Raw genomic sequence first — 15,596 nt, 5'->3', positions numbered from 1 at the left:
CAGAGTCATATGATCTTCGTCTTCTGGGGCCATCAGGGGATCGTGTGGCTGACCAATCACGCACGAGCCACAGCTTGGGATGTTAACGTGAACCACCGTTGATAACGTCCATTGCATGTCAATGAAACACAACGGCCAGCTTCATCGGTATATCACATCGCCCAAACCAAGAGAAGGCCCCAGGCTCCGTCTTAAGCATTGTGCCAGTGTCTCCATGACGGACAATGTCAGCGAACTCATCAGGCTTAAATGCCTCACAAGATCCTGTTAATCCGTGTATCTCCCAGCTGCCTCAACCTGGCACTGCCGGTGACCAACAGAGCACCCAGGAGCGCTCAACTTCAACTCCGTTGGAGGCCGGAGCGGCGCTTTTGACAGATCCTTTTGTGGAAGCATTTGATGAGCCGTAAGCTCATGCGCCGTCGACTTCTGAGTCTTAGCTGACTATGTGCCAGAATCTCCTTCAAACGCAAACAAAAGGAGCCAGCTCGGTTTGTCCTTTCTACCTTCTTTTCCTCCGAAAGCACCGTGCACCCAACTCTACACAATCGTGCTGGTGACGGGGATGGCACATTGCCAAACGACAGCCCGCCACCCGCAAATACGACGACTGCTAATGGAGGGCTAGAGGGATCTAAGCCCGGAGGCCCTCTTGACTGGTATGTTGAGGGACCTGGTCGGCGTGTAGGATATGACAACCTAACGGCTATTGATTGGATTTTCGAGTATTCCAAGGAGCGTCAGCGGATTCGGCATCTTTACTCCAGCAACAAAGGTCTTATAGGCTATGTTCGGAAAATCCTGGATGCAAGCAATATATGGTTTATTCTTATTGTAACGGGGATCACCACGGGTGTCATAGCCGCGTGTATAGATATCGCAAGTAATTGGCTTGGAGATATTAAGACTGGCTACTGTCATACTGGTGCTGAAGGAGGGAGGTTTTATTTGAATAAAAACTTTTGTTGCTGGGGTTATGAAGGTTTGTGATAGGATTACCCCTATATCTTATCCACTGTGTGTTAACCCACTCCCAAGACTTATCCGAATGTCAACATTGGATACCGTGGCGTAAGGCTTTTCATGTTGACTCTAAGGGTGGTGGATATGTTTTGGAATATATCATTTTCATATTGTACGCTGTAAGTTCGTCGATTTACTTTCCACTGGGTTTGACTAACCTTGACTATAGATCCTCTTTGCAACAGCTGCAAGTGTTCTGGTCAAATATTTCGCAATATATGCCAAGCACAGTGGTATTCCGGAAATAAAAGTTGTCCTAGGTGGCTTTGTGATTAAAAAGTTCATGGGGACATGGACGTTGTTGGTGAAATCTCTAGGCTTGGTAAGAATCATTTCCTTCGTTTAAAATTGGTTGCTTGTTTTACTAATGGGTCTCCTAGTGTTTTGCTGTCGCATCGGGACTATGGCTTGGGAAAGAAGGCCCATTAGTTCATGTTGCTTGCTGCTGTGCGAATTTGATCATGAAACCCTTTCCCAGCCTAAATCATAATGAGGGTAAGCCACAATATAACTAACATTCTGAGAATAACGCTGCTAATATACACGTCGCAGCGAGGAAGCGCGAGATTCTCTCTGCTGCTGCGGCTGCGGGCATTTCTGTCGCCTTCGGTTCTCCTATTGGAGGTGTCTTGTTCAGTTTAGAGGTAATAAATTATTCGATCATTGTGCTAGCTATTGGCTAATTTTCCCACCCCCCCAGCAACTCTCATACTATTTCCCGGACAAGACAATGTGGCAGAGCTTCGTATGCGCTATGGTTGCGGCCGTTACTTTGCATGCTCTCAACCCCTTTCGAACAGGAAAAATTGTTCTCTACCAAGTAACGTACAGTCGCGGATGGCACCGCTGTGAGCTGCTCCCATTCGCCTTACTCGGAATATTTGGTGGGTTGTACGGCGGTTTATTCATCAAAGTAAACATGAAAGTTACCAGATGGCGAAAGGAGAGGAATCTCTCTTCTCCGATTCTGCAAGTTGTTGCCGTAGCTCTCGTCAGTGCTATGATAAATTTCCCAAATACGTTCATGAGGGCCCAACTCTCTGAGCTTGTCTATTACCTTTTCGCAGAGTGTGCAAGTGTTCCAGATGATCAATTCGGGCTTTGCAAAACGGGAGACGCATCATTGGGAGTCATTGGCCTCTTACTTCTTGCGGCAGTTCTAGGTTTCTTCCTCGCATCAATTACCTTTGGTTTAGATATCCCTGCGGGTATCATTCTTCCCTCTCTAGCAATAGGAGCTCTCTCGGGTAGAGCTCTTGGTATAGCGTTTGAAATGTGGCAAAAGGCGCAACCAAACCTGCTGCTATTCCGGAATTGTGAGCCTGACGTTCCGTGTATTATTCCTGGAACCTACGCGATTGTCGGGGCCGCGTCTGCTCTTGGAGGCGCAACGAGGATGACGGTGTCGATAATTGTTATTATGTTTGAGCTTACAGGTGCCATCACCTATGTCATCCCTATAATGATTGCTGTGATGCTTTCAAAATGGTGTGGGGATACGTTTGGGAAACGAGGTATATACGAGTCGTGGATCCAGCTCAACGAATACCCATTCATCGAGCAAAGAGATGACGTTATCCTTCCCGATGTTCCAGTAAGCCAGGTCATGACAAGTATTCATGACCTATCCGTAATCACCGCCGTCGGGCACACCATTGACACTCTCCTAAACCTTCTCAACACAACATCCTATCGTGGATTCCCGGTCGTTTCCGATACGTCAAATCCCACCCTACTTGGATACATCTCTCGCAACGAACTGTCCTACGCCCTTAAATCCGTCACCTCTCGAAGTTCCCGAAACCTATCCCTTGAAACCGCAGCTTATTTCGCCCATCAGCCATTCGTCGATCCACTTGAAACCCTTGATCTTCGACCATGGATGGACCAAACTCCCATTACACTAAACAGCCGCGCCAGCTTCCTCATCGTCGTTAATATGTTCCAAAGGCTAGGTCTTCGATACATACTACTTGTCAACAAAGGGATACTCCAAGGATTCTTAACCAAAAAGGATGTTTGGTACATCATCGAAGATGCTCAGAAACGGAGGGCCCAGGGCTTTAGAGACAATGAAATTGGGGAAGGAAATACTGAGGAGGAAAGAGGTCTACTAGTTGATGATGATCACGGGCACCACGTAAGAACGTTTAGTCCTATTGATGCTGGGCCCTCGCTTTAAGAGTTTTCTAGCGGAGTTTTGGCATTTTTAGAGCACTTCCGGGTTTTGTTTTTTGCTGTTAACTATCCTTTTCATTCATCTCTATTCTTGTCAAGTACTGGTAGTTGTATGTGTATAATTATTTATGGGAATTCATGGGGAATTAGGGTATATACAATGCTATAGATGGGCGAAGTGCGAATTGCACCTGTACAAGTACATTCAACGTCTCATATGTGCTGTGGATTACAATACCTACCACTGTCTAGCAAGCAGGAACAACACTGTCTCTTGAACGGCAAACGGTAACCGGTTTCATAGCATCGTTAAACAAGAACATGTCATCTCGATTAAAATAAAAACGCCTTAGCAAGGTTTTTACCCCCTACTCTCTATAACAAACCCAGTAACACATTCCGATAACGAAAATAAGAAAACCAGTACCGCCAGAAATCAGCCTCCATAAACCCATCCAAAAATATCTGCTTTAAAATCGAGTTTTATTCACACCGTGAATGCCCTGCCCCAACTGACTCGCGACAACGGTTGCTTCTCTAACCGATCGTGCAAGCGTCCCCCTAACCCTTCCCTCCTCCAGCACCAACAACCCACCAATCGTACATCCTCCAGGGGTGCTGACTTTCTCCCTAATCAGCGCCGGATGCTCACCACTTTGAACCATACCAGCCGTACCACGCATGACCTGGGCAGCCATCATCTGTGCCTCAGCTCTCGGTAAACCCATTGACACAGCCCCGTCTGCCATCGCCTCCATGATCAGTGCGGCAAATGCGGGTCCAGAGCCTGCAAGCGATGTGCATACATCCATCATGGACGGCGGGAGTGTTACAACCCGTCCCACCCGGGAGAATATCCAGGATATCAGCACGTTCCATTCCTCGGGGAGAGGCGGGTTGGAGGTGGCGATGACGGTCATCGATTCGCGGACCAGAGCAGCGGTGTTGGGCATGGCACGAACAACACGGCAGCGGTTTGATTCTGGAACTGAAGATGTCGGCGGGTATAGAGTGTCTACGATCTGTTCCACGGTTACACCGGCCAGAATGCTTATCAAAAGCTTTCCCTGGAGCGCTTTGCACATTCCCGGTTCGTCAAGCACATCTCGAAGCATGTATGGTTTGCAGCCCAGGATGACTACTTCAGCTTGCTCGACGGCCTTGACGTTTTCATTTTGTACCACGGTTAACGGCATGGAGAAGCCATCGAGGGCTTTGTGGACGCGCTTTACAGACTCGGGTCGCCGTACACAGGCAATGAATTTACTGGGGATCTTTTGCTGCGGGACCATTTCAGAGGGTGTGGTGGTGCCGGACTCCGATGGGTATGCGGAGTGACTTCCTGCCTCTGCGAGAGAGGCAAATATGCCCGATAATATGGCAATTCCCAGAGTTCCTGAAGCAATACGTTTTATTTTTGTTAGCAATAATACTCTTGAATTTGCCCGTAGGGTAATACGGAACACGTTGGTTATCTTCCTCTTACCGCATCCTAATATCGTCAGAGTCAGACCGGACTTCTGCGCTAGATTTACGGAATCGATATTAATGTTTCTGTGAGCGACAGACATGGTGGATAATATTAAACAGAAAAATATATCTCAGAAACAACCAAGACTAATTGTAATACTTGATGGAGGTTTACACGGCAGCAATTGCGGGGAATAGGATATGATACGAGTGAAGTTGGGGTTGTTGTTCCTCCGAGCAAACTTTTGGTTTTGCAGGCTGAACTTTTTTTCTGCCCCTTCATTTCTGCCCCTTCATTTCTCAGCTCAACGCAACCAAAATTAGCTTCACCTCTCTCTACACACCCAACTCCCCGCATTCATCTCGCAGCATCTTTCATCAGTATTAAATAGTATAAATATGGCCATTTGAATGATTGCACTATGAAACACCAACTGCTACTTGATAATCGCCATTCCACCCCTAGCAACCAACATGGCTGACCCCTTCGAGGTTCGCATGCGCTTCACTACGCAGCTTCAACATCTGAGCGCCTCCGTCACCTCTTCACAGAAAGCCGCCCATTACGCCCTCAAATACCGGGACATGGACGAAGATCTCCACTCCTGCATTCTGGAGCAACTGGAAATGGTAACTGAAGCCCCGCGAAAACCTTTAAATAGCAAAAGAACGTTCATAACATTAACTCGTGGCCTGCCTTCTTTCTTATCATCAGAATAGCATGAACAACCGCGCCAACATTATGTACTTCATCGAGCACCTATGTGATATGGCCAGCAAAGAAAACCACCTCGAATTCGTCCGCATGATCCAGCGCGATATCCTCCGCGTAGTCGACGCAGTCGCGCCATCCGACGGCTCTGGCGCAGCAAATGTTAAACACGTCCGCCGCGTTCTCAACGGCTTGCAAGCGAAATCATATCTATCTGCAGATGCTGTTCGCGAAATCGATGCATGTCTCAAGGAACGGGAAAGCCACCCGGCACATATTCTTGATCTTGAGCAAGTAGACGGCCAGAGAGGCTCTGAAGGCGGCGATTCGTCAAAGAGCAAAGGCTTTACGTCAAGGCCGGGCGGCATTAAAGTTGACAAGCGCCAGATCGAGCAGCGGATCGAGGAAGATAGAGAGCGGAACAAGCGCCTACGAGAGTCCATGTGGGCTGTTCCGGGAAATGACACGGATGAATTTGACAAGATGTGGGATGAGGTTAGTGATCTTGGAGAAGACGATTACCTAGCAGCGGAGGAGGAGGCTATGGAGAGGAAACGCATTGCGGAGGAGTATTATGATGCTTGAATTCGCCTGGATTTTGCCTTAGTAGTAAAGGATAAGGGATTTGTTTATGGGAATCTATGTTATGGCGTTCCGGTTGGCGGTTCTTGAGGTTTATCTCTTTTTTTGTTTCCCATCTAACGGTATATGCACGATGTTCGTGGGTTCTCGTGGATGAAAGGCGCAATAAGACCCATGTAGTTAGTTAACTAGAAGTTGGCTAGTTATCAACACAATATACCTGCACTATTATGTACGAAGTAGATGCTCTTTTGTTCCAAGCACATACTTATACTTTGTTCAGTACATTTTTCTATTGCTTCAAATCCTCAAGGAGTTCGACTGTAAATATATATATATATGGAGCTGTCAAGATCGATCTGATAAGAGATTAGGGCTAAACCCTCGGATAATCATAGCTCCGGTGACAAAAATCTGCCCTACTTAAGTACCGATTCAATACGGAGCTCGCCCTAGAGCAACAACCAACCATTGGGGAACGCTCGGATGAACAACTGGAGGATACGTAATAAACTTGGTGTTCGTTTCTCCTCTTCCCTATGTTATCTCATATTGTGACAGCTGCCCGAGGCATTTTTACAAGACACGACCCAGGGGCCGAACCAGCCATATTGCCCTCCCAAGCCCAACGGACATGGTGTCTGCTACTCGACGCACCGCCTCCCACTCTACCACTGCGACTACTCCTGTAGAAGCTTTGTATTCATCTCCCGCTACGAATGGGAAGCGGAAGAGCGCCTCCGCAAAGGAAGTGACTGACAGCCAGGCGACCAAACGGAGGAAAAAAAGCAGGGCATGCGAAGTCATCAGCTCACCAACCGTTGAAGTTGTGGATGATGACATAGAAACCAATGTTAAAAATCTTCCCTACCGTACTGTTGATTCAAATGATACTGTCGGGCCCGATATGCACTCCGAAGAAGAGAAAAAGTTTCATACTGCAGACCAAGTCAAAGAACCCGACAATGGAATGACGAATTCCGCTGCCAGATCTACACATGTTCGCTTTGGGAGCGAGGAACCGAGTCTAGAGATCAATGGAGGACATGAGCCTTCCGTAGAGGAAGAGACATCTAAGGGAGTTCGCGAGACGGAGGACAGTGACGATGATGACGAGGCCCCTGAAACAATAGACAACGCCGTACAGCTACAGAAATTGAAAGAGGCTGCCAGGAAAGAAGCCCAGTCTAAGCAAAGGTTCATATTATATCACATGCTCCTGTTCTCCTAAATACATCGAGACTCATAATTAATATTTAATGTACCAGGGCCAAAGCACTAGACAAGCAAAAGCGAAGAGAGCGGGATCAACAGCTAAAAGCCCAAGCCCAAGCCCAAGCTGTTGCAAGGCCCGCGCCTCCGAAGCAAAATCATGAAACTTCCAGTCTTGACCCAAAACACGAAGAAATCCTTTCCGAGAGCTCTGCGACGTTACAGGGTTCCACGTCCAAATTCATCCATCCACTTCCCATTCTACTCCCCGACGAGATCCTGAATGCAGAGCCATCTTCAGCCCACAACATCCCCACCCCTCCATATGAAAGTGACTCAGCGTCAGCTACGCGAATGCCTAAAAAATATAAGTTCCTTGATAAGGTCGAGAAGCGACCAAGGGATATCAAAATCGGAGGGGCGGTGATTCGGGTTCTGGAAAGCTCGGGTGATTGGTTAGGACGGGTGTCTTTGCCGCCTAAGGCATCGAAGAACAGTCGTCAGGTGAAGGATAACTGGAAGGCGGGAAATCGTAGGCTGCCCAGTGGTGGTAGTTTGAGGAGGAGGAGTGGAGTTTCAAGCTTTGTTAGAAAATAAACGCTTTTTCCCCTAATGTTGGTGGAGTTTCTGGTGTTTAAACCATTACATAATGTCTACAGGCTTGTGGATTGTTTCTGAATTCGCAGTTTTATCTCTCTGAAGTACATTGGCGTCATTTCGGGAGTGATGTTTCTTTGAATTTTTTGGTTTTATTACAGTCAGTTGGCGTAGAACGTATCATGCCTCACACCGGAATTAGTTTATTATTTTGAAAGGTTCCATGCCACCCGTGTCAGTCGTCTGCTGTCGTTCTCTATATAAATTCGATTTTTAAGCTCGTCCCTCCTAAAAAGCCTTTTATTTTCTACTAACGTAATCAATCACCTACCGGATCATATCATCTACCGGATCACTTCCATCCGAATCACTCATGCTCATTAAAAAAGATTCAGTATGTCAACCACCCTCACTAGAATGGCCTCTAATCAGGAAGCCAGGCTTTTATTAGTCATTAAAGCTTATAAAGCTCAGCAAATTACAATCATTAGAGCTGCTTCTAAGTTATTATAATGTTCCCTATTTCTCCCTGGCCTATAGACTACGCGGTTGAACCACACATGCAAATGCTCAATTAAACAATTGAAAACTGACCTCTACAGAAGAAGAATCTCTAGTTGAATGGATAATCTCCATGGATGAGAGAGGACAGCCTCCCTGAATCATGACTGTACAAGAAATGGCCAATCTACTACTTGAAGAGCATGGATCCAGTGCTTCTACTATTGTAGAAGAATGTTGGGTCAATAGATTTATACAACAGCATCCTGAACTAAAGACAAAGTTCTCATGCAAATACAACTATCGATGAGCTCAGTGTGAGGATTCAAAGATTCTATGTGAAAGATTTACCTTGGTGAAATGTACAATAAAGAAGTATGGAATTGTGCTGGAGGATATTTACAACTTTGATGAGATTGACTTTATGATGAGGATTATCTCAACAGCCAGAGTGGTCACTAGAGCTGAGAAAGATAATAAGCCATCTCTCATACAGCCAGGGAATAGTGAATGAGCAACTGTGATTGAAGCAGTCAATGCTACAGACTGGGCTCTACCTCCAATGATTATACTAAAGAGCAAGTGTCGTCAATCCCCATAGTATGAGCAACTGCCAAAGGACTGGACAATTGGTGTCAGTGAGAAGGGTTGGACCACAGATGAGCTTGGTTTAACATGGCTATGAAAGGTGTTCAACAGATCTACTGAGGCTTGTACAAATTGGCAAAAAGAGACTGCTGATTCTGGATGGACATGGTAGTCATGCCACAGTTAAATTTGACAAGTTCTGTCTGGATCATGGCATCATAGCATTATATATGTCTCCTCAATCCTCTCATCTACTGCAGCCACTGGATGTGAGCTGCTTTTCACCATTGAAGAAAGCATATGGCAAGAAGGTGGAGCAAAGCATGTGACTAGGGATCAATCATATTGGTAAGGAGGAATTCCTAGTTAGCTACGCAGCAGCTAGGCAGGAGGTCATGGAGGACACTACTCTAAGAAATGGATTCAAAGCCATGGGTCTAGTGCCATACAATCCAGATGAGGTTCTTACACAACTACATACTCAATTTCATACACCTTCCCCCCCCCAGGGTCAGTGCATGGATCTCAGCTTTCCTGGACTCCTAAGACACCCTGCAATGTGACCCAGTTGGAGCTGCAGAGCAGCATGATTAAACACCATATGGAGATTCTTTCTAGTCCTATCAACCAAGCTCTTGATCAACTAGTGAAGGGATATCAGCTGGCCATGCATAGTGCTGCTATATTAGCAAAGGAAAACACAGAGCTGAGAGCTGCCAACACCAATCAGAAGTGAAAGAGAGAGAAATCACAATTTTTATATAGCTAAGGAAGGAATTCTAACAGCTCAAGATGCATTAGCTAGGACTGCTAGACCTCAGAAGCCTGATCAACATATGGAGGAAGGAATTGAAGATTTGAACACAGGGACTAGGAAGCGAAGACGCCCAACCTGCGGCAAGTGAAATACACATGGACATAATATTAGGCAGTGTCAACAAATCTAAGTGTCTATCCTGTATAATTTCTATATAGAATTCCTTGTGGTTATTGCTTAACTTGAAATTTTGTCTGATAGAATGATAGGGGTGATCCGGTAGGTGATTGATTACGTTAGTTCAAATGCGGCCTAAGTGCTGCTGCCCATTTGATTTAAGCCTCCCTCTCACGTGCTTGGCTCAAGCTTCCAGAAGGTTTAACTAGTTATAAAGCAAGCTTCGCACACGCCGCGATGAGCCAAAACAACAGTGACATTGCTATCACCAAGGCTCCTCTTCACTCTGAAAAGAAGAGAGCCCGCGCAATCTCCTCTGCTCTGCTAAAACCCCTGGATGATCCCTCCAGCCCCAAAACAACATGTCCCAGGATGTGTCAGACACTACAACAGCCACCACAGCTCAACTACATCAAATCAATATCAACTTCAATCCCTGCCCAGCCCTCTCACCAGGAGGAGAATCCATTGAGAATATGACTGACTGCACTCAAGCAGTCCTGCTAATCATGAAGAACTCCTCTTCCACAGTGAATTATAAGCTCAATGCTCTGTTGAGTCATGCAAACAACTCCTTCTCTGCAGAGCTAGCTGCAGTGCTTGAGCTATGCAATGAACTATCTGCAGTACTGGACCTGATACTCTGCACTTATGAGAACTCTCTACCACACCAGACTGCTGTACTAAGACAAGTCATGGGACACAGCATAGTCAAAGTCATTAAAGACCTCATCACTGAATCAAAGTCTACATTGATGTATGCTACTGCTGTGACAGCTAAGATGATCTTCTCAAACAATCTTCTTCAGATCATTTCAGTGATGAGACAATCTCACAAGAAGCAGATACAGCAGATCAACCATCCTCTGCATCAAGAACAGAAAGATAAATAAGTCATGATTAGACTATCTGCAGCACACACTGCTCATGATCTAGACCTTCAAGTTATTCATGAATAAGTACATGTCATGATCTCTGATCTGATCTGAATCACTGATATATGATACTGCTCATTGAGAATTACTGTGACTGTTCTCTCTTCAGTGAAGACAGCCTTCATTCTTGAATATGCAGATAAGCTGAAAGCTGCTGTAGATGACTATTTTATTAAGTGATAGAAATTCTGAATCATCTTTGTAGTTGATTCAATCAAAAAGTCAACACACAGCTTTGACAGACAGAATATTACTCAGATTTCAGTGTCAAAAGAGATGCTTCTTTCTAAGATTTGAGATATCATTCATCAGACTTCAATCACTCATTGTCACTGAATAAAGAAGTCCACAAATCTCAATCTGCATGAAAGATATATCTGAGTTGAAGTATGAATCTCTGAAGTGCATCTCTTTTCAAATAAACTCTGTTTTTTTAGTTACTCAGTAATAATTAACAAAATCAAGAAATTGTCAAAGATCTTAATTTGCATAAGATATCATAGCTTTCACATAGAAAGAAACTATGCACAGCTTCTATGTTGTGAGAAATGCAGCAGTCTCACATACTCAGACAGATGTCAAACATCAGTTTACTGCTGCAATTGTCTTGATTCTCATCTTACTCTTAGCATTGACTATTCAGCAAGACTCAAAATAGTCTCTGAATGTATAGAATGCATCTCTCATTGTCAGCTTCACTTAATACATGAAGCTGACAGAAGAGCATTCATCTCAGCTCATTAAATCTCAGCAGAGAAGAGCAATTCAGAGCTAAACTCTAAAGACTTCATTTCATTTCCTCTCTCAGCTCTGCTGACATCAGTCACTAGCTCTCAGAGCAATCAAACAGACTCAATAATCTGCTCTCAAACAGACATCAAGATTACATCAAATATGAATCTTCACTAATGAAGAGCAGTCACAACTCTTCTCATGAATTTACACTTACTGTATATCAAGTCAACATAGAAAGACAATTAAGCTCTCATGACATTACTCTCTTACTAGTAGACAAAAAAATCTGTAACATTGTGATCATTCAGAAACTCTGAATAATCACAGACCTCTTCATCTGCCTCTTCAAAAGTCATCTCTTATATTAGTGCTTCATCTCACTCTTCTTCAATTAAATTAAGAGGCTCAGAGTACTGCTCTATGTCAGAAATGAAAGAGCTCTTGCATCAACTCAATCTATAGCAAATATTTCAAGAAATGTTATCTATGTCTCAGTTAATATCTTTAACTTCAAAAGAGCTAATATTTATAATATATACAATGTCTCATCTGGCATCACAGATGCAGATCAACATCTGCAAGACCTTCTCTCTCTTATACACATCATGAAGACTATTTTCTGAATGGCATTAGAAGACTTTAATATTAAACATATAGCATGAAACTTTACAACTCATAGATATTCTCAAGCAGAAGAGAATCTATATAACTGAGCAATCTTTTTTGAACTCTAGCTTCTCAACTCAGCTAAATTCTCTACACATAGATGAGAAGACACATTTGATCTTGTCTTCTGTGCTGCCAACTCAGCTATCTATCATATTGCTTCTGAACTACACTGCATCTCAGATCATAAAACTCTTATCACAACAGTTCAATTATCACAGACTTAGACTCAATTGATTAAAAAGAAGAAGCTTAGCCTCATAATCTGCAATGCTGATCACTTCTTGCAACTACTCACTTTCTTCTCCTCATCAGTCTATAAGAATATGAATGAAAAAGCAGCAGACATTGTGAAATCTTTTCAACTGACTCTACAAGACTCCTGCTCTCTCATCTCAGAACTCAAGAGTCATCATGCCTCATGGTGAACCCCTGCAGTCAAGATAGTCAGAAGAGTATATCATGCAGCATATAGACACAGTCTTTGTCAATCAGAACAAGTGATATTTCAGACAGAAATTAGAAAAGCTAAGAGAGCATGAAATCATCAGCAAATTAAGAAGGCTTTCTTATCAGATGTCTACAAGATTGTCAAATAGAATAAATATTAATTTTAAGATCTCACTTCTTCTTTATAACATTCCAATAGACATCTAGAATAATCTTGTACTAGCAAATCTTCTCTACTGCATGAGACACTTTTGACCAGACATCTTGATGTGAAAGATATTATAGAGCACATATCAATAATTTCATGCAGAGAGATACTCTAAATGCTTCTTACAGAGCAAAAAGTCTACAGAGTTATCTGTCAGATACTTAGCACATCTTCTGATCTAAACAGCATTATAGTCAATATTCTTCAAAAAACATGACCAGTGATAGATAATTGAATCATTCTACTCTTTCAACACTATATAGATCAAGAAATCCACTCTCAGAGCTTCAAAAAGATTAAGATGATGATTATTTCAAAGTCAAAAAAAAGAGATTGCTCTCTATTAAAGTCTTATCATTCAATTGCACTGCTATTCTGCCTCAGCAAAGAGCTGAAGCATCTGATAGCTAGATAAATGTTTCATCTCACTCTTCATCATCACATTCTAGCAGAAGATCAGTATAGTGCTATTTGACAGAGATCTGCAGTAGATCTCATCACTGCACTAGTCTATGACATACAAGAGGCATAGGACAAACACCTTCTGACTGGCATGATCACTCTAGATGTCAAAGAGGCCTTTAATGAAGTTCTTCAATACTAGCTTCTAAAATGTCTATGAGAATAGAGCTGGCTAGCGATTTTGATAAAGTGAGTAGCATCTTTTCTCAATCAATAACTAGCTTTGATTCAACTAGATGATGTTCAATTAAAGATGTTTCAGATTCTCTATGATCTTTCATAGAGATTCTCTGTCTCATCAATTTTTTTTCTGCTCTATGTAGAACCCCTCCTCTAGCTTATCAAAGATTGATTTAAGTACACAGATGACATTGCAATTCTGAAGACTGGAAGCTTTCTTGAGCAGATAGAAAGTCAGCTTCAGAATTCTCTCAATCACACTCTGAAATAAGATATTGACAATGAAATCTCATTTGACTTAGTCAAGATGAAGCTTCAATTCTTTCATAAAAAGATTAAGTACTCAAAGCCCTCTATCTTCTTTAATAAACAGATAATTTCTCTTAATAACCACATCAAATGACTAGAAATTTTCTTTGATAAAAAGTTACTCTTCAGAGAACATATTCATTTTGTGTGCACTTGAGTCAGAATTGTTACAGAATATGTTAAATTATTAAATAAAGTTTTGTTTGAAAGTCAAATACATTTGCTCAGACAAGCAACTCAAAGCTGTGTCTTCAGCACTCTGTTTTATGAAGCTGAGATTTGATTTTCAGAGTGAATTTCTCAGACAATCATTGACAAGATTCAGATATTCTTCAATAACACTGCTTGAGTTATTCTATCTGTCTTTATCATAATATCTATGTCTGTTCTTTTATATGAATCAAGCTGAGACTCAGTCAAAGTCTGATTAGAAAGAATACATGACTAACTATCTGTTTATATAACTGCAGTTAATCTGTCACACTTTCTACACTGAAGATGATACATTTCACATTTTAAATGAATTAGATGAAATATTAAAATGATGATCATCACATCTGATTCAGAGTTCTTGCTTTCTTAGAACAATTCTGACATATCAAATAGAGAGCAAAAGACACTAGAAATTGAGACTATGAGATAAGCTGCAGAATCAGCAGCTTTTCAAAACTGACTTCAGAAAGCTGTATCTCTTCTCAATCTCATCACATATATTGATGACTTCAAAAACAGTCAAGAAGTTTCAAACAGAGACTACTATCTATATCAAGAAATAAATCAATCTCTGAAGCTTGATAAGCTGCTTCTGAGCTGCACTGCTGAGATTTTTAATGCTGAAGTGCTTGCAGCAGTTGCTGATTTTGAGACAGCACTACAGAATCCCTTCTCTATGTTCACACAGCACATTATAGTGACTCTAGACAATGAAGAGATTGCAATAAAACTTTATACAAACATACTTATATGAATATCTTTTCTCATCTTTGTTAAGTTCAATGAACTCTGCAGATTCTGAATAAAACAGAGCTCAGATCCAGTTAGTCTGAAATGAGTCTATGTTTAATGATGTCTCAGCCATGCTGGAATTTCAAACAATGATGCTGTAGATGCTGTAGTCAAGTCAGTCTGTATAATAAAATGCATTCACTACACACTGATCTTGATATGAGTCAAATTCTATGCTAAAGAATACTTCAATGCCTCACTGCAATAATACTAAAGCTTCAATAGCACATCACAATACAAGAATCTCAATATCTCAATATCAAAAAAATTCTCTTCTAAGCTTACTCTTCTCTGAAGAAATCTAGGTCACTTGCTGGCAGCTAGAACAAATCACAGTGACTTTACAGTCTATCATCACAGATGAGCACATGATGATGCACTTCTCATCTGCTCTTGCAGCTAAGATAAGACCTCTGAGCACTTCTTTTTTGCTGGAAAGATCAGAACATTGAACAAATTAAAACCTCTGAAACATGCTGAGGATCAAAGAAAGCAATTGACTGACTTCTCAGCACAGTAAGAGAAGCTATGGTCTTCTTCATCTGATGCACTAATACCTGCTTCTTCATTGACATTCAACACTGCTACTAGAACCTGTTCAACATCTGACTTCTCTCTCTCTCTCTCTCTTTCCTATGTTTCTTATATACATTTCTCATCATCTCTACACACTACTCTAGAAGCCCTTAGCTTCCTCAGTCCTGTAATCTTCAGCTACTATGCCATTCAGAACCTCCAGGACAGGGGCTACTCTGTACATAGACTCTCAAGAGTGCTTCAGCTGACTAGACATGTCAGACAGCAGACTAGCTGCTGTGCTGGCACACCTGATACCCTTAGGGAGGTGCT

General features: G+C 42.6%; 4 protein-coding genes across 4 annotated transcripts; 3 read left to right on the top strand and 1 right to left on the bottom strand.

The window, feature by feature from the left end:
• Positions 1-224: 224 nt before the first annotated feature.
• Positions 225-3,205, top strand: PADG_07147 (uncharacterized protein; the record flags this gene model as incomplete). Its single annotated transcript, XM_010764129.1, has 7 exons — positions 225-406; positions 456-982; positions 1,039-1,142; positions 1,193-1,345; positions 1,404-1,518; positions 1,576-1,667; positions 1,724-3,205. 7 exons carry the CDS (start codon positions 225-227, stop codon positions 3,203-3,205), a joined length of 2,655 nt encoding a protein of 884 aa, XP_010762431.1.
• A 466-nt stretch (positions 3,206-3,671) lies between these two features.
• Positions 3,672-4,772, bottom strand: PADG_07146 (pyrroline-5-carboxylate reductase; the record flags this gene model as incomplete). Its single annotated transcript, XM_010764128.1, has 2 exons — positions 3,672-4,597; positions 4,688-4,772. The coding sequence occupies 2 exons, from the start codon at positions 4,770-4,772 to the stop codon at positions 3,672-3,674; spliced, it is 1,011 nt and encodes a 336-aa protein (XP_010762430.1).
• A 373-nt stretch (positions 4,773-5,145) lies between these two features.
• On the top strand, positions 5,146-5,968 carry PADG_07145 (uncharacterized protein; the record flags this gene model as incomplete). Its single annotated transcript, XM_010764262.1, has 2 exons — positions 5,146-5,301; positions 5,387-5,968. 2 exons carry the CDS (start codon positions 5,146-5,148, stop codon positions 5,966-5,968), a joined length of 738 nt encoding a protein of 245 aa, XP_010762564.1.
• A 631-nt stretch (positions 5,969-6,599) lies between these two features.
• Positions 6,600-7,774, top strand: PADG_07144 (uncharacterized protein; the record flags this gene model as incomplete). The annotated part of the gene is made up of 2 exons (XM_010764261.1): positions 6,600-7,162; positions 7,234-7,774. 2 exons carry the CDS (start codon positions 6,600-6,602, stop codon positions 7,772-7,774), a joined length of 1,104 nt encoding a protein of 367 aa, XP_010762563.1.
• Between the last annotated feature and the right edge of the window lie 7,822 nt (positions 7,775-15,596).

Source organism: Paracoccidioides brasiliensis (assembly GCF_000150735.1).
Source record: "Paracoccidioides brasiliensis Pb18 unplaced genomic scaffold supercont2.10, whole genome shotgun sequence".
Classification (NCBI taxonomy): Eukaryota; Fungi; Ascomycota; class Eurotiomycetes; order Onygenales; family Ajellomycetaceae; genus Paracoccidioides; species Paracoccidioides brasiliensis.
Note: the sequence above shows the minus strand (reverse complement) of the source record. Positions and strands in the feature narration are given on the sequence as shown.